Source organism: Cucurbita pepo, chromosome 2 (assembly GCF_057944985.1).
Source record: "Cucurbita pepo subsp. pepo isolate OVF chromosome 2, ASM5794498v1, whole genome shotgun sequence".
NCBI lineage: Eukaryota > Viridiplantae > Streptophyta > Magnoliopsida > Cucurbitales > Cucurbitaceae > Cucurbita > Cucurbita pepo.
The window spans coordinates 6,929,748-6,948,375 of NC_141799.1; the positions used below are offsets into that span (position 1 = coordinate 6,929,748).

At 36.4% G+C, this 18,628-nt stretch overlaps 1 protein-coding gene and 1 long non-coding RNA gene across 3 annotated transcripts; both read left to right on the forward strand.

Annotated features, from left to right (window-relative positions):
• Nucleotides 1–2,314: 2,314 nt before the first annotated feature.
• LOC111787556 (putative U6 snRNA-associated Sm-like protein LSm4) lies at nucleotides 2,315–7,436 on the forward strand. 2 transcript variants are annotated; one of them, XM_023667561.2, is made up of 8 exons: nucleotides 2,315–2,469; nucleotides 2,610–2,652; nucleotides 2,859–2,900; nucleotides 3,231–3,329; nucleotides 3,439–3,516; nucleotides 6,549–6,588; nucleotides 6,905–7,069; nucleotides 7,191–7,436. In XM_023667561.2, the coding sequence occupies exons 2-8, from the start codon at nucleotides 2,650–2,652 to the stop codon at nucleotides 7,211–7,213; spliced, it is 450 nt and encodes a 149-aa protein (XP_023523329.1). In that variant the 5' UTR covers nucleotides 2,315–2,469; nucleotides 2,610–2,649; the 3' UTR covers nucleotides 7,214–7,436. The 2 variants fall into 2 exon arrangements, with proteins under 2 accessions (XP_023523329.1, XP_086977082.1); XM_087120956.1 differs by having other exon boundaries at nucleotides 2,327–2,469; nucleotides 2,553–2,652.
• A 5,540-nt stretch (nucleotides 7,437–12,976) lies between these two features.
• On the forward strand, nucleotides 12,977–13,870 carry LOC111787557 (uncharacterized). Its single transcript, XR_002814003.2, has 2 exons — nucleotides 12,977–13,408; nucleotides 13,484–13,870. It is a non-coding gene; the product is annotated as an uncharacterized LOC111787557 (long non-coding RNA).
• The last annotated feature ends 4,758 nt before the right edge of the window (nucleotides 13,871–18,628 follow it).

An 18,628-nucleotide genomic window follows, 5' to 3' on the forward strand; every position in this document is an offset into this window, starting at 1 on the left:
TTATTTATTTATTTGTTTATTTGGGCTGTTAGAGTTTAAATGGACAAACAGTGAATCAGAAGCATACGGGGTCGGTGCATTTGAAAGAGTCATATGTATCAGAGGAATAATGTCAATGGTTGCAAGCAAAGAAGCCAAGGGTCAGATCAGACGTGCGCCCGTCAAGTGCTAAATGTGCACAATGCAATCCATATGGGTGGACAATGTCACTACAAGAGTTAAGTGGGCGAGAGCCTTAGAGAATTAGTTGCTCACTCCAAAGAAGTGCTTCAAGAAGCGAGTACAAATGTGTCCCTTGAGTCATCTCCTAGTGTCTAATGTTGATGACTTCATAAGAGTGTCGAGACTAGCATTTGCTCAAGAAAAGAGCATCAGACTGGACACGAGCGATATAGTGATCGAAGCTGTAGTAATACCAAGGAAGTGTTAGTACAGTGTTTGCCATATGAAGGTGGCCAATTGAGAAGTTGGCTCAAGTGTAATGCCAACACGGGGCTGAGTTACAAGCTGGTAGAACTTGCCTCCGAAAAGGGTTGTGGTCACGACAAGGGAATGTATACAAGCCCACATTGCCACCGTAAAGGGATGTGGCCATGACGAGAGAATGTAGATGTTAGATTTTTCCATGGTTTGTGTGGTGAATCCATGGTCGAGTCCAAAAAGTCGGTGAAGTAAGGTCCCTGGAAGGATAGCCTACAACTATTGGGCAAGTTGTGTTTTTTCATGTTTATGCTACGAGTCTCAAAGATCGAGAGAAGTTCCGACAGTGGAATAGCCCATAAGTAGTGTGCATGTTACTGTATTCATTTTAAAAATTGAGAGAAAGTTGGTTGTGACCCCACATGCAAGACAGATAAGGAGAGATTAGGTTGTGACCCCACACGCAAGACAGATAAGGGGAGATCATGTAGCGCCTATCCGTCCACATGAGAGTCAAGATTGAGAAGTACCATTATGCGATCGAGGAGGGCATTACGGCAACCAACACACCAAAAATGTTCATTCAAGCAAAGTTGAAGCATAGCAAGAGTTAAGAGAACAAGGCGACACAAGTATCGAAGACAAGTGCAAAGAGGGCCAGGTAGGGCCCCGGGCCATAACCTTAGAAGTTTTAGTTTCGAAATGAGTTTCAACATATGCGACTCTGGAGCTAAGTCACTTTCTTATCTCGTTCACTCGATGATCTCTGACAACTTTCTCTCTCTTCCTGAAACCATCTTTGACGTTAGTTTCTCACCGTTTTCCTTCAGTTCTTCATCGTTTATCCTTCCTCTTCACCTCCCACGTTGTATTATGGTTTGTAATACCCTAAAATGCACAGATATGTGAGGTTCTAAACTTAAAAAACCAATTCTCCTTTTCGACGACGAATAACACGTCTGAGGTATGAAAGCTTACCCCTTCAGTACGTGTAGTAGTTAGTGATCCCTTTTCCAGCGTGAAATGGACATTTTGACATCAGATATGTGGGATTCGTCTCGCTGGAGAAGTTATCGAGCTTCCTCTCTCTTTCTCTCGTTCTCCCTCTTGCTTATTCTCTCTGTTTTTCCTTGCAGGTAGGCTTTGGGTCAGTTACTTATTTTATTATTTTTATATTGGTGTCGTTATTACTGTCCTTTTTATGTCAACCACACACTTTTCAAGATTACACTAATGACCTAAAATTTTCATACCATGATAATATTAAATGGTAAATAAAATAATAAAAATTAAGTAATTAATTAAGTGTCTTTTTAGCATAAATTCCAACACTTACGTACTTGGGTTGTCCATTATTTTGTATTTGGTTTTTTGGTCCTCGTTTTGTAATAAACTTTTGAACAATACTTTGATTCGTAATGTTTTTTTGTTTTAATTTTTTAAATATGTTTTTTTTTAAAGATTGGTATAAAATTTTATCGTACTTTTCATTTTTGTCGGTCTATCCGTCCATGTCACGATCCATGGTTCTAACTTTGAAAGTTTAGTCATGACATTTTATATGTATATGCAAGACATGTGTTACATTTGTCACGTAAGATCAAGAGGTTGTAGAAATGGTTGATAGTCTCATGAGATACGTTATGTATGAATAACATCAGTCATGGCTTTCATAAAAATATCGATAGGTAGAAATGTTGATAAATAATAATTTTTTAAAACTCGATCGAAATAAAATAAAAATGTTGATTACTCCGGCCATTATTGTCTAAGCCGCCGCCGCCGCCGTCGGCCCAATAAAAGCCCAAATCGGAAGAACCGAACCGATCGAATTGTTTGAAGATCGGTTTTCTTCGGTTTTAAATTGGTTCGGTCGTCTTAGAAGCCGAGAACATTATTGATTGTACCGGGACATTAGATTTAAACCTATTTTCAAAGTTCCTCCTTCGAATCCTGCCCAAACACCCATCGCGGGCACTTTTGAAACCGTTCGAGAATTTTCTACTGCACTCCAAGAAGTTGATTCTCTTCGGATCGGGGGCTCTGGAGGTTTGTGATTCTGTTTTTCTCTTTTCACTTCATTGGTTTATCGGTCAATGTTCCATTATATGATTCTGTTTATTCCAATGTAGGATCATTCGGATGATTTAAATTCTTTTAGGGTTTTTTTTTTTCTTCTTTCCCTACAGGTTGTTTCTGCTTCTACGAGTCTGCTCCGTATTCTTGAAGATGGTATGTGTTTTGTTTTTCTTTTTGGTCCACTTGTGTTTTGAACACAGTTTCTAAATTTTGATGGTTGTAACTTATGAGCGTGTATTTATTCACTCAATGCCTCGGATCAGTTGAATTGATTCCTTCAAATGCTCCGTCGTTATTTGTTTTGTTCGTTCTTTTCTCTTTTTGGATGAACTCTGAAAGATTTTTTTTCCACTTCTCAGCTTCCACTTTCGCTCCTAAAGACTGCTCAAGGGCATCCAATGGTAAGGGCCTCATTTCAATTTTCTTATTTGAATCTTTTAGTATATACGGGTAGAGACAGACTCACATTTTATTGTCAATGAACTTTACAAATTTTATATCGAGATAGGTGGCACCATGTGTTTTGAACCCTTCTTTCCCCGGAGCTCCAATTATGATTATCATTATTAATATTTTCACGTGCCTAAAATGCCACTTTGCGAATTCATTTTAGTTGTAACTTGTAAGGCTGTGCTTTGTCTGTGCGATTGCGGCTGCTATGCCAATAACTTTCATCTTAGGAATTTGTTTGTGAATGTATTTTATGAATGTGTAATTTCTGTGTTGAACAGTTGGTGGAACTGAAAAATGGTGAGACGTACAACGGCCATTTGGTTAATTGTGATACGTGGATGAACATTCATCTCCGGGAAGTCATCTGCACTTCTAAAGTAAATGCACTTTTATTTTATGGATGAATTTTGCTCTTTTACGTTTGTTTTTCTTTCTTTTTCTTGATGATTGTTTGCAATGGCTAAGTTTTATAATTATCAAATTTAGGATGGTGACCGGTTTTGGCGAATGCCTGAATGTTATATCCGTGGTAATACAATCAAGTATTTGCGAGTTCCTGATGAGGTAATCATGGAAGCTATTTCCATTTTTTAACGTCTAATTATGACTTTGGAGGTTTCAGAGGACCAATTATATATATGCTTTTAGAACAAAAAACCCATATGCCTTAAGATTTAGTTCTTTGCCCATTTCTGTCACATGCTTGCCAGCCACATCTCATTTTTATTTCTGGTTTCTAATATCATTTCCTATCTTCTTTTACTTTTACAACTTTGTGTTTAATTATTTATTTATTTATTATTATTATTGTTATTTTTTGGTGGCTAGAAATATTTTCATTGATGTATGAGATTACAAACAGTGAGGGAGAGAAAGCCCCAGACCAAAAGTGTTACACAAGACATCTCAAATAGGTCAAAAGTAAAGAAAAGCTAGAGTAAAACATAGAGTTCAACTTACACCAAGTAATAGTAAGGTAAACAACACTATCAAAGGAAGCCAAGTAATCGTTTTCCTTTGTACTGAAGGTCCTATTGTTTCTAACCAACCACTAAAAAGCACAAACAAAAGTCTTCCAAAGAAACTCCTTATCCTTGAAGGGATGGCCCAAAAAGAGGATGTTGAGGAGAGAGTAAGGGCCATTGGAGAGCACCACCAACCAGCCAAATATAAGTTGAATGTCAATCCTGAAGCTTTGAGCAAAGAGTAGTGATTAAATAAGTGAGATTGATTTTCCATACTGCTCTTGCTAAGGATGCACTGCGACTAGGAGAGATGGCCATGTAAGGAAGATGCCTCTAAAGGCTATCATGAGTGTTTATACCCTTGTGTGATAGCTCCCAAGTGAAGAATTTTACCTTCTTTGGGTATTCATCATGCCGAATCACTTTGTAAAAAGATGGGAGGAACTAACAGCTGAGAGGTCAAGGATTCTAATTTTAAGCAAGGATTTGACAGAAAAATCACCATTAGCCTTGTGTGGTCGAACTCAATCATCACCATCAAAACTCAAACTAAAGTTGGAGAAGAGGAGGATTAGGTTAGCCCATTATGTGATTGAATCATCCTTCAATAATCTTCTGAAATCCTAGCCCCAAAGAGCTGTATATTCATGCCACATATCTTTGACTGAAACTGTCTTCTTATTAGTAACCCGAAAGAGCTTGGGAAAATAAAGATCCAAGGTCTATTACACAACCAGGAATCATTCCAAAAATCAATGGATAACCCATTTCCCACTGTGGACCAAATATAGCCATGAATTAATGTTTCTCCTTTTTCTAGTGCCAAAGCCACTTGGCTAGAGAGCACGGCTTTATCTTTGATATAATGGAGGCCCAAACCGCTTTTTCAATGGGGAGAAGAACTGTTTCCCATTTAATTGTTTGTGGTTCACCGGTGGAGCCTTTCCCAAAAGAAATTCCTGAATAGTTCAATCAATTTAGCAACCTTTGTGGGAAATTTTCGAAGGGTGAGGTAGTAAATAGGAAGGTTGGATAGAATGGCTTGGACGAGAGTTAATCTTCCTCCCTTTGATACATTTGCTCTTTACGAGTCAGATACACTTTATCCGAAGCTCTTCTCATTACAAGATATCTGTTGATATTGTAATACTTTGTTCGCATATAATTGTTTCTTGGTTTCTTTTATTTCTTGTTTTTATTTATTTATTTATTTTTGTTTCTTGGTTTCTTTTATTTTTTGTTTTTTTTTATTTATTTCTTTTTTTTTTTTTTTCTCTTTTCACTCCTTTATAGAGCTTGTATCTTTGAACCTTAGTCTCTCTTAATTTTTTCAATGAACAATTTTGTTTGTTAAAAAAAAATATATATATATGTAGAGCTTGATGTGATAACATTTATTTTTTATTTCTTTTCATTCATCCACTAGCTCATTAGCAATGTATGATGCATCAAGATTTTGGCGAACAAAAGTAAAAGATGATTGATAGTTTTTAATTGCGGGTTCTTCCCAAGTCTTTCAGAGGGAACTTTAGAAATGAGAATACCTTGTAAAGGCTAAAGTAAGGCAGGTTGGTCTATTGTCATTGACTGTAGGTGAGTCCACTCTCTTAGGGATGAGACAAATGACGATCTCAATTAAGGAGGCATTGTTAATCCATCCTTAAAATGTCTTGGAACAGACCTCATGACGTCACCTTTAAGGATGTTCAATTTTTTAAAAAAATAATTCAGCAGTAAAACCATTGGGACCGGGAGATTTGTTCGTGCCCAAATAAAAAACAGCATGTTTTATTTCTTCCTCAGTAAAGTCTGCTTCCAATTGGGATGCATGTGTAGCTAAAATAGGGTCCCCATTGAGTAAGTTGAGGGAGGGAACGATTGCCTGTGCAGCTTCCAAATGTTTTTTCAATGAAATAATTATTTGTTCAATTTCACCATCTGTTAGGCAGCTTCGGTTCTGTTCAGAAAGATATTCTGTTATAGTACTTTTTCTTCTTTTTGAATCCATGATACGGTGAATGAAAGAGAGTTAATATCACCATCTTTCAAAGTCTCCTTTTTGGCGGTGAAATAGTGCAACTGTCCTTTCATAGAAATCCTTTGGATTTTGTAGTTAGGGAGCATGTCACCTGACTCCTCCATACTGTCAATAATGGAAATCTCAGATACAACTTGGTTTTTTTCGGCTGTTAAACAGCCGTAAGTGTCATGATTCTTATCCTTTAGAATAACCTTTAGACCTTCAAGTTTTTTCATAAAACCAGGGACCAGCCATCCTCAAAGAGGGGTGTTAATTCACCAATATTCCAATGAAGGTAGAAAAGTATACAATGATGATGCATCCACCTATTTTCAAAATGGAAGGGGGTGTACTCCAATTTGTGATAATTTTTAACTTTTTTATTTGATTTTACCCTTCGTCATCCACCAATTCAGTTACTTGTTAAAACTGTTCTTTTTGTGATTATAGAAATTATCATTCCCATCATTTTACTTGTCATAACCATAGCAAAGTTTTTGTGCAAACTGTTGCAATATTTGCTAGCTCAAGTATCTTCCTCATCCATACACACATGCACAAGCATGCAGACGTAAAACGTTCTCATTCACTAATTTTGTATTGTTTCCCAGGTTATTGATAAAGTACAGGAAGAAACCAAAACTCGTGCAGGTATGGTGTCAAAGCATTTTATGATATAATCAATTGGAGTGAAATATATTTTGCTTATAGGGAACTTTAAAATCAATTTCATTGATTATTCATCTGGCCTTACTAAAATTTTTGACAAAATCCATGTACTAAAGGATGGGCATTTGATAACACTCCATAAAACACCAAAGACATTTGCTGACGTTTCGATGTATTTTCTCTTGAGTCTAAATAAACAACGCCATTAAGATTAAGATTAAATTCTCTTTTGCCCTTGGTTTTGACAAGTTATAGCTTTTGTATTAAGGAAACTGATGGTTGGTCACTGAATTTTCAGATAGGAAACCTCCGGGTGTGGGACGTGGAAGAGGAAGAGGGCGTGAGGATGGTCCTGGTGGAAGACCAGCAAAAGGAATGGGGCGAGGCTTTGATGATGGTGCTAAAGCTGCTTCTGGAGGACGTGGAAAGGGTGGCCCTGGTGGAAAACCGGGTGCCAACAGAGGTAAATTCAACTGAATCATTATTCGTTTTTTAGTTTTTAAAAATTCATCTACGATTTCAAAGTGGAATTTGAGAGTAGATACAAACAGTAATGCCATGCTGTTGTGTTTTTCTTGATATAGTTGGAGGCAGAGGCCGAGGGTGATCTGAGTGCCCATATGGGTAACAGATGAGATGGACTAACTACATATGCAAGCCCTGCCCCATTTTCTGGTCAGTGGCCGTGTGTTTTTCATTTTTTATGCATTTTCTCCTGGTTTGGATTCTGAAGTGAATATTTATGCGAGCTTAGTCCGCCCTCTACCAAAGTTGTACACGAGATGACTATGGTTTTATTGGTGTAATTGAATGCAAATTGGTTCATGGAATTGTTATGTAGCAGATGATCTCATGTTTCCAGATGTTTCTTAGGGGGTTGGAGGCTATTATATGTCATAAATTTAGCTTCACTCAACATTTGAAAGCAACTGAGACAGTTTAAAAAATATACAAAATGGCCACTAACAACTACTAATTACAAAAACGGCCGTAATCTAAAAGAATGATGCCAAGTTGGTAGTTACCTGATGAATGGGTGCCCACAAGGAGTTAAACATTTGAAAGGTATTACTATCGAGGTCTTAACACACCTTAATTTAATTTTTAAATCTAAAATAAATATAAATATGAGACAACTAGAAGTTATTTTCTTTTTTTAATATATAATAAAAATTTTTATTTGGGGAAAATTAGAGTAGGATTGTAATGTATTTTTATTAAAAACGTAAATATACATATTATCTATTCGTAATTATTTTAAAATGTTCAAAACATAACTGTGCTTGAGATGATATAAAAATAACTTTTTCAGTATTATAATTTAAATGTTATATTAAGAACTTTAAGCAAATGACTGAACAAGTGAAAAAGCCAATGGTGGAGTTCTCAATTGAGATGTTCACTATAGCATAATATCAACATTGTTTTCACTCCCAATTTCACAGGATTCTCTGTTTAATTGGGGTTTCTCTGCCACATTTGAGGCGGTCTCCGAAGGATCTTGATCTAACCGGGTAAATTTAATGGACATCTCTAGTTGTTAGTCCTACACAACTATGCTTCCGCAATGATCAAAGATTGACCTGCAAAAGAACTTTTAGAAATTAAAAAAGGATTGGTGGGTACATCTGTTTGTGAGTCGGTTGCTTTGAGGGAGAAAGAGTGGAGTAAGCATCAAACGTGGGTTTAAGTGAGAGAATTAGAGTTACCGGCCAAACACAAAAATGAATTGTTATGTAGTTGTTAAACTCTTTTTGTACACAACCTATCAAACAAATCATATAAAAATATTTTTTTAATATGTCGTTTTGTCATGTACAAGTCTTCGGTCTTTCATTTTAATGTTCCTGCTCTTGCCTGGAGATTAAATGGGCATGACTCCCCCATCTTCACTGTTCTACTGTATTATATGAGTGAGAGCATAGATAGAATTAGTGTAACACTACTTTTTGGAACACGTGATCCATGAAATCGTAATGTAGTGACATGGAATATAAGACATATATCTGAAAAAATAAAGAGAAATGCTAACTTGTAGCTCTGGAGGCTAATGGAGGATAGCCGGCCTTTATTGGATCCTAACCCCTCTAACCCAAAATTATCTCATGTTTAGATCCTATATGGGCTGATTGTTTCACTTAGTCTAGCTTCGGTAGGCTCTCATGTTTGGCCCAATCAAGGCTCTCAGCTCGGTTGACATCTCATCACTCGATTTCTCAAAATGCGTATGCTCCAGAGCAGAGTTAAGTCTCATTCTTAGTCTCTCTCACAGTTTAGTAGGGGATCTTTGAGTGAATTGGTTAGCTCTTTACAATTGTATGTGTTGTAATCACGTATCATGATCTGTGAGGCGTGACCTCTTTCTAGTTCCAACTTATTGGTCTGTTGGGTATATTATGGAGAGAATTGTATGCTTGCTAACTACATTATGTATGTGTGGTTCAGGTTAGATATTTTATACTCTAAAATTTCGTAATTAATAATTTAATTTTAATAATAATTTTGATTATTTTACTTGCAATTTAACGTTATCTATTGTATCAAAAAACTGTGATTATTAATGTAATATTGAATAGTTTGTGGTTTACCTACGTGAGAATCATATTCACAAAATAACCTAAAGGATCTATAGCATATGGATAAGGCTAATGGGCTTATCCTAGTAATATCAATGGTGCAACTTACTTTGTAATTGTAACAAATGATTTGATTCATGTCCTTCGTATGGAAATATTTGAGTGGAAGTATCCTATACTATAAGATTGTATAAGATTGGACCACAAAATATTTAATATTTTCATAAGTTGATTAATTGAGAAGATTGATAATTTACAAAATGATCATATATGACTCAATCTTAATTCTTAGTGAGTTAAGAACTCTTACGTACAATTTTGGGGACTTTTGTAGTCAATTCAATAAGCCTACAATTTTGGGGACCTGACCAATTAGGAAATGGGAGACTTAAATTTATGAGATATAATTCATTCATTCCCAAATAGATGCAAGTAGATGAGTAGTTCCTTTAAATGATGATTTCAAAATTGGACAATGAGGCCCTACCCTCCCACTCGTTTGATTAGGACTTTATGACACCCGAGTAAAGGAGTGGTATATGAATGAACTAAGACCACATCCGAATGAAAGCGATCCTGAGGATAGGATGACTAAGAAAGACTGAAAAGAAATGAAAGTTACTACTTATAACAACAAGGTGCATCTTCCTTTCCAGTGACCTAATCATAAGATCTCTATGATTAAACGTGTTTTGCTTGGACTTCAACGGTTGGAGGAACTAGAGTAAGAAATGACTTGTTCCTACCTTCCTTGAACTCCAAAATGACTCCAAATACTGAAAGAATTTCAAACCTTACGTCCTCCCTCCTTACTTCGTTAATACTGGTTGGAATTGATCTAGAAAACTTTTCTTAATGTCTCATCTTTCACTAAATTGAAAAAAAAAGAATGATTGAGAATTTGCTTGAATGGAAGTTTGAATAGTATAGTTTATAGGTTTGATTTATGACTTCTACTACCTAATTATGACTACGATTGATATGTTTCAACAATTGGGATTAGAATGAAGGACATATCGAAGACGACCTTCAAGAGCCGTTGTAGGCATGACGAGCTTATTGTTATGTCATTTGATCTAACCAATGCCGCTAGTATTTATAGAGTTGATGAACTGAGTGTTTGAGGACTTTCTCCATATTTTCCTCGTTGTCTTAATTGACTATTCTAGTGTTCTCTAAGACAGAGGTGAATCACAAGCATCACCTAAGAAAAATATTATCAGTGCTGAGAGTACACTAGTTGTACGTCAAATTCTCAGAGTGTGATTTGTAGCTTTATGAAGTGGCTTTCCTAGACGTGTGGTATCGAGTAAGGGGATAATAATAGACCCAGCTAAAATAAAAGGTAATAATGAGATGGCTCAGGTCAACCCGATAAAATTCTTTTTGGTTCCTTAAGAATATACTCAAAGGAAAAATTGGAGCCATTTGGTACTGGAAGCTCGAGAATTGAGGACTCAAATGTCAACAATAAGATAAATATCTATTTAGAACTTTTCTTAAGTTATAGTTATAGGAACCATTTGGATTATAATATGAACCTTAGTTCAAGTAAAGGCTTAAGAATTATGCAAGAATTAAGCCAAGAACTACAAGTTAAAGACCTAAACTGAGTGTTTTGCTTAAGATTTAAGTAACGTTAAAATGACCTACTAAATGAATTCCGCTATTTATTAATTTTTACTAGGGGGCTTAAGATGACATGATAAGGATATGTATAAAGTTTGATGGTCATTGGAGTTTGTTTAGGTGCTAAACCAAAGATAAGTGCAAAATGACCCAAATGCCTCTACATGCCTAAGGTCATGTATTAAATGAACTCCAAATAACCTAAATTTTTATATATGGTCTACTTTAAAAGATATAAGAGGTTAGACAAGGTTTCACGTTTAGGAGATAAATCAAGAATTGAGGGTAAAGTGAACAAATGTCAAATGTCAAATGTGAAGTAAGATAGTTTATGAAGACTCATGCACTGATGTTACAATAATAAGAATTTGTTATGTAATGACAAGTAGGATGCTATAACTAGTTTAAGCTAATGAGGATGATATGTTAACACAAATATGACATGCATGCTTACTTTAGGGCCTTGAATTCTAAGCATGCCATGAAGTTAGAGGGTGTTATTACTTGAGGGTTAGCCCATGATGATATGTGAGGATTACTACCCTAAGAACATGAGCAAGACATGAACATTACACACCCATGCTTTAAAGTTATCATGACCCCAAAGAATGCAATGTAATACTCTAATCATCCCCGATGTGACCCTTAATCTCCCACCATGCAGTGTATCATGATATCTATGTTTTTCCTCATCTAGATGGGATGCTCTGCAACAGCCTTACCGGGATCATATTTTCCTCATCTAGATGGGATGCCTTGTGCCAGCTTTAGCAAGATGACATGTTTCATGGTTTCCTCACCTAAATTTCTAATTCTAAACGGGATGCCCTGTGTCACAACCTCACCGAGAGAAGTGTCATGATGGGCCCCCACACACAAAACAAACAAGGGGCGACCCTCAAGTGGCACCCATCCGGCGACACGAGCACCAAGATTGAGAAGTGTCATGATGCGACCGAGGAGGATGGTGCATCATTCAACACACCAAGAGTGTGCATTCCTAAGTCGAGGCATATGCAAGGTTTGAGAGAACAAGGTGACAAAAGTGTCGAAGATAAGCTTGAAGAGAGCCAGGTAGGGCCCCAAGCCATAACCTTAGAAGTCGGAGTTTTGATATGAGTTTCGACATTAAGTCTGTATATATGAAAGATGAAAGCACACCAAATTTGATGTCAATCGGATACTCAATGAACTATGCATGAGGTTGTATGTTCGTTTGCCAAAATGACGTCTACTCGAGAAGGATTGAAAATGCCTAAGAAGTGTACTATAGGCGGAGGCATGGTGTCAGCTGTCCACAACCCGGGCCTTGTGGCCTAAGCAAGCTATCTTGTGGCACGTATGTGTGTCACAGCGTAGACGAGCGTCACAGGACGAGCATCTCAAGCGTCTTCCTTTGAAAAGAGTCTTTTAAAGATAGCACTTTACAACATGAGTGTGCCAGTATTGCGCCCCAACCCATGTGTCAAAGGTTGAATTATTCACTCGCTATCTGGAATGTATATTGTAAATGGTTTAGCATGGACATGAGAGAGTTTAATGCTCGCGAGAACCCGAATGGATGGATGTTCAAGATGTCTCCATGAGATAATCGCCACATGGGTCAGTTTCTAATGGATGTGGCTGAGCAAGCCAGGATGACCTATCTCTCTCAAGACATGTGATGACATCACAATGTATGAGTCGTGTTGTTGGAAAATGAGATGATGATGAAATTCGATGTTGTTGTATCGTTGACAATTGAACATGCACATGTAGGCGACGTGTGTGGCCAGACAAGCTTAGATTCTGCACAAGTGATGTTCGGTTTGCGAAGGCGAACCTCACCTCAGATCTGACGAAGCCACATAGCTGGACAAAAACTGTGAATAGGGCTTGAGTTCTCCTTTAAGGCTTGTTGTGAGCGTATCAAGATCACGATATCGCACGATTGAAAAAGTACGATCGTGACACCCTACACCATGTTTATAGGATGTCTACCCACGCCTACATGCGTAGTATGAGAATAATTGGAAGTAGTATTAGTGCATAATGGTGTATAGATAGTGGTGTGACAACGACCAAAATAGTGAATGCCTTCCCCACAACACACCCAAAAAGCACACTAAATTTCAACATAAAAACCAATGGAGTATTGGTATTGAAGGCACCATAGAAATGAAGTGCATGTCTTCTAGATTTCCACCTCAAATTTGTCTCTCTTTTAGACATTACCCAATGTGCCAAACTTCCATGTCCACCCACAAACCAGAAACAACTACTCTTCTTTCTTACTTCTTCTATTTTTTTTCTTTACTTTTATGAATATTTTTAGGCCACAAATACTCCCAAACATATCTCTATTTTATTTATTCAATTTTAGTGTATAAATTGATTAAAAAAAAACTTATTTTATACTTATTTTAGTGTACAAAGACAAAGGAAAGAAGAAAGTGGGTAAAGATGCAAATCTTTTGATGGAACTAAGGCAAATGGTGTTTTGGTAGCCCTTTAAATGCCTTCTCTTACATTGTTGTTCCATTGTTCAATTCTTTGAGAGATGAAGCTTTGCCTGCCTCTCTTTTTCGTATTAACGCTTCCTTTTCTCTTCTTCTCAGGTATTTAAACTACGTACGTCAATTATAATTGAACTATGCTCATTTTTATTTACGTATATAACTAAATATGAACAGGGAAGGTGGTGGAAATGAGGGGAGATGGAGGAGGAAGATGCATGACAGTGATTGATCCAAAGGCATGCGACTTGTGGTCTTGCAAGAAACAATGTCTTGAGCATAAAAATGGAAATGGAGTTTGTTTAAGGAACTTCAAAGTGGGTTACCAATGTGTCTGTTACATTAATTGCTTTTTAACTTAATGGAAATGCATTATCATAGACATACAATCAAAGAACCATGAGGTTACTTTATATTAATTTCTTTCATGATCTTTTCGAAGGAATTTGAAAAATATACCTGATAATTGAAAATTTGAAAAATAGCCCTGTATGTTAGAACTTTGAGAATAGCCCAAAGAGTTAAAAATTGCAAAAATAACCTTACAAAGCTTGATTTTATGCACATATGGTTGTTGAATAGTGGTTTTTGGGCTTCCCACGTTACTCTGAATCTTGCTTGCTGCTATGAGGAGCTGCCATGAATGATCCAGCAGTCTTGATTGGCTTGAAATAGTCTTAGTAGCAAAAAAGGTCAATTTTTATGAACTTGCATAATGGAACTTGTAAGAATTTTGTAGAGTCTAAGGTCGTTGATGGTAGGGTTTTAAAGAGCTCAATGAGGGCTACATTTTCATGTCTTCAATTTTAAAAATGAAGCATTATAGGCAGTTCTTTTCTAGCTTCATACACACAATTCGGGAAGAAATTAGAGGCCTACATAGCATCAATTAGGCTGATTCTTGATCCTAAAAGTATCTAGAATGCAAAAACCGATTAAGCCTTACAAATCAAAAGAATCAAAGGCTAATAAACTCGACATTCAACGATTTATAGAAGTGTTTTTGGGTAAGTAAGAAATGGCTTAACACACAACTTTTACTTGGTATAATCGAATCGAGCTTTTGTTTAAATTGACCCATGAAATAATTCGACAAAGTTAAAAATTAAGTGAGATGTTATAGTAATCATTATGTTTTGTTTAGGACATTAATTATCATTAAGGTTGAAAACAACGAAAATACCCATGGTGGACATTTTAACATGTTTAATAGCCCAATAAATTCTGAATTAAATGAAACTTGGCATACGCCTTATTATGATAGTTTAAATGATTTGACATAAAATTAATAAATATATGATGTAATGACCTTACTTTTTATACTAAGGTAAGGTTGTTACTACATGCATATCATGAATATCGTGAACAAGAAAATCATTTAAATGTACATAAACTCATCCAACACAATAATAGCATCTAACATAAATGAAAATTGAAAAAAAAATAACATGTCTTGTCAAGATGCTATTTTCCTATCTTAAGGACTATGACTTGGATGCAGAAAGCCAACTATCGTAACTTCCACGACCTCCTCAACTAATGTCATCATCTATACATGAGAGCCGACTTAAAAAAAAATAGTAAACCTGGTTTGAGTATTTAAAAATAATCAGTAAGTGGCCTCACTGTTGGGGCCGAAAATGCAATCATAACCAATCTTGGTTCATGGTAGGACCTATCTTTTCATGATTGTTCTTGGGTTCTACTTTCTTTTCCAAGTAGAATTGGATATGTAACGATCCGAAATTTTCTACTTAATTTAAGGTCGCTACTGTATACATACCATAAACATTGAATGCGGAAGACTTCATTTAAATTCCATAAAACATAACCTTTATCTTAAAAACACAGCCATGGACTTACGTGTTTCGAAAACATCTTTAAAACGACACAACAAAAGACCCGAAATAAAATAAATAAGCGTTTAAGTTTAAAACATCTTATTCTATCCTAAGTCTAAGAAAATAAATACCACTATCCTATGCATGTGCCATGATCTCGAATTGCGATGCCGTCGTCAGCCGTACAGGAATGCCTTGCCTTAACCTGAAAAATGTAATAGCACATGGCCTGAGTATTTAAAGAAATACTCAGTAAGTGACCCCACTATTGGGGTTAAATGCAACAATCACATGCAATGAAATGATGGGACCTATCTTTCGTTTCGTTTCGTTTTCCCTACGGTGTAATCCTAACAGGTAATCGTGGACGTGTACCATATACTCTACACGCAGCCCATACGTGCGAGTATGGGCTCACCAGCTAGTTTGCACACCGCTGGGCCACTGTCCCTAGCCGGTGGGCATGCTCTGGGGGCCCACCGGGACCCGTTAAAACTAAAACCGTCATGGCAGCCCTATGCAGGGCATAACGATCGTTGTCCTGCCATTTGGATGTACGCGTCCGTACCCTCGTGATGGGATAGGGGTATCCCCCCAAATGCATGATCACACAATATACATGAGGTCCCACTAGTCCTACAGTCATCATTTAATGAACATAACCCCGTGTCACGTTTTCATGCTTACATGTCATTCTCATTCTCATTTCGTTACATATCATACATATTCCTAGCGGGGTTATGTATCATGCAATTTACCGTATTTCATGTCATACAATTCATTCAGTTACATTTCATTACCCATACAACAAGTCATAATCGTACAAGGGCCACACATCGTCACATGCATTCATATCATATCAACTAAGTAGCATAAATAACATACATTCACGTTCACATGATTTCGTACTTAAGCACAATAATCTAGCATACAATGTATCATATCATAACCAAGTCATAACGTAAACACTTCATAGTCATATCGTTCTCTAACTTACCATAGCCTTAACATTCTTATACCTATCGCAGACATATCATTACGTGACGTATCTTAGTCATATCATCACCAGAACGTATCCTAACGCCATCGTTCTATCAATCTATCACAAACCTATCCCTTTCTACCCATAACCTAACCGTATTCTTTCATCAATCTCTCCTATCCATAGCACTCCGGTATGTAACCTAACCTTAACGTTTCGTGAACGTATCTTACTCCTATCGTTACATTTTGTTCTGTGCATCCTTCTCGTATCCTATCTCAAACATCTCCTAGAGCACATCATACCATAATTATTATCATACAATCCACATATTATATAACATAACATAACATATAGGAAGCATATCAATCCACAGACAATTCACACATATCAATATATATGACACGTGCAGAACCACAGGGCACGTGTCAACATCAAAAAATAACCATGCCGATAGTAAGGTCACTTACCTGGTTAGCTTAAGTCGTTGTCACGAATATATCCTTAATGAAAGTTTGATTCCGTCGTTATCCTTAATGAAAGCCCATTGAACTCCAAGTCAACCTATGTGAGCCCATGACATCAGTTCCGAGTTTGAATTTCTACAAAATTGTTTCTCTAATTTATATTGATTCATGTGTTATACTTCATGCGAACGTTAAAGTCTTTGCCTGAGTTAGGTCTTGAAATATTTATATACGTTTGTTATAGTATTATTTTCATATAAACCATTTAATACCCATTAAAATTTTCCAGATATTCTATTTTCTCTTACCGTGTTTAATACTCTTTAACATTTTCCAGATAATTTCAATTATATTCACAATCTTCCCTCCCGGTCTCTTACTGTATTTCTCTCCCCTGTGTTTGAGGATAACTTTTAATATCATTAAATAATATAAAAGGAAAACTACGAAATGCAAAATCCTTTTAATATCATTAAATAAAATAAAAGAAAACTATTTACCTCTTCAAATCAAAATCTTTTTCTAGCAAAATATCTCACTGACAAAACTAAACCTGAACTTTTTTTTTTTTTTTTGTTTTTGCCGAGAGAAGAAATTCTGATACGTTAAATCTGTTTAACCCTTAGCAATTATTTTGGTCAATTTAATCGATTCTATTTTTTTCCGCTATTGATACTGACGATCTTTCTAACCCGGTAAATTGCTAAATAAAACTAAATAATTGGATAAAAAAAAGGAGATCTGAGATATAGAAATCTCAAATCTTGATCAATCTCTGCAAATCAATCTCCTATAAATTTGACGGTAAATTTGACGCAGATATTTCTGTTTGGGTAAATTTGACGTGACGCAGATATTTTGACGCAGATATTTCTGTTGGGGTAAATTTGACGTGACGCAGATATTTCTGTATATATTTCTGTTGGGGTAAATTTGACGTGATGCAGATATTTCTGTATCAATCTCTGCAAATCAATCTCCTATAAATTTGACGCAGGTATTTCTGTTTGGGTAAATTTGACGCAGATATTTCAGATATTTCTGTTTGGGTAAATTTGACGCACATATTTCAGATATTTCTGTTTGGGTAAATTTGACGCAGGTATTTCTGTTTTCCCAAATATGATATTATTTCTGTTTTCCCAAATATGATATTTTTCATTTGCAGGTATTTCTGTTTCCCAAATCTGACATTTTCATTTCTGTTTCATTTTTGCACAAATCTGACATTTTTCATTTGCAGGTATTTCTGGGAATTGCAGGTATTTCTGTTTCCCAGATCTGACATTTTCATTTCTGTTTCATTATTTTCATTTCTGTTTCATTTTTGCACAAATCTGACATTTTTCATTTGCAGGTATTTCTGGGAATTGCAAGTATTTCTGTTTCCCAGATCTGACATTTTCATTTCTGTTTCATTAGGAACTATCAGGTGGGTTGAGGAGAGGGAATTGCAGGTATTTCTGTTTCCCAGATCTGACATTTTCATTTCTGTTTCATTAGGAACTATCAGGTGGGTTGAGGAGAGTGTGTTGTCATTAGGAACTATCAGGTGGGTTGAGGAGAGTGTGTTGTCATTAGGAACTATCAGGTGGGTTGAGGAGAGTGTGTTGTCATTAGGAACTATCAGGTGTGTTGAGGAGAGTGTGTTGTCATTAGGAACTATCAGGTGGGTTGAGGAGAGTGTGTTGTCATTAGGAACTATCAGGTGGGTTGAGGAGAGTGTGTTAGGAACTATCAGGTAGGAGAGTGTGTTAGGAACTATCAGGTAGGAGAGTGTGTTGTCATTAGGAACTATCAGGTGGGTTGAGGAGAGTGTGTTGTCATTAGGAACTATCAGGTGGGTTGAGGAGAGTGTGTTGTCATTAGGAACTATCAGGTGGGTTGAGGAGAGTGTGTTGTCATTAGGAACTATCAGGTGGGTTGAGGAGAGTGTGTTGTCATTAGGAACTATCAGGTGGGTTGAGGAGAGTGTGTTAGGAACTATCAGGTAGGAGAGTGTGTTGTCATTAGGAACTATCAGTTCAGGTGG

What these genes read in the sequence shown, in the direction of transcription:
- LOC111787556 (XM_023667561.2), top strand. An exon ending in ATTTGCGAGTTCCTGATGAG is followed by an intron (nt 3,517 to 6,548) that starts GTAATCATGGAA and finishes ATTGTTTCCCAG; the next exon opens with GTTATTGATAAAGTACAGGA. An exon ending in AGAAACCAAAACTCGTGCAG is followed by an intron (nt 6,589 to 6,904) that starts GTATGGTGTCAA and finishes CTGAATTTTCAG; the next exon opens with ATAGGAAACCTCCGGGTGTG.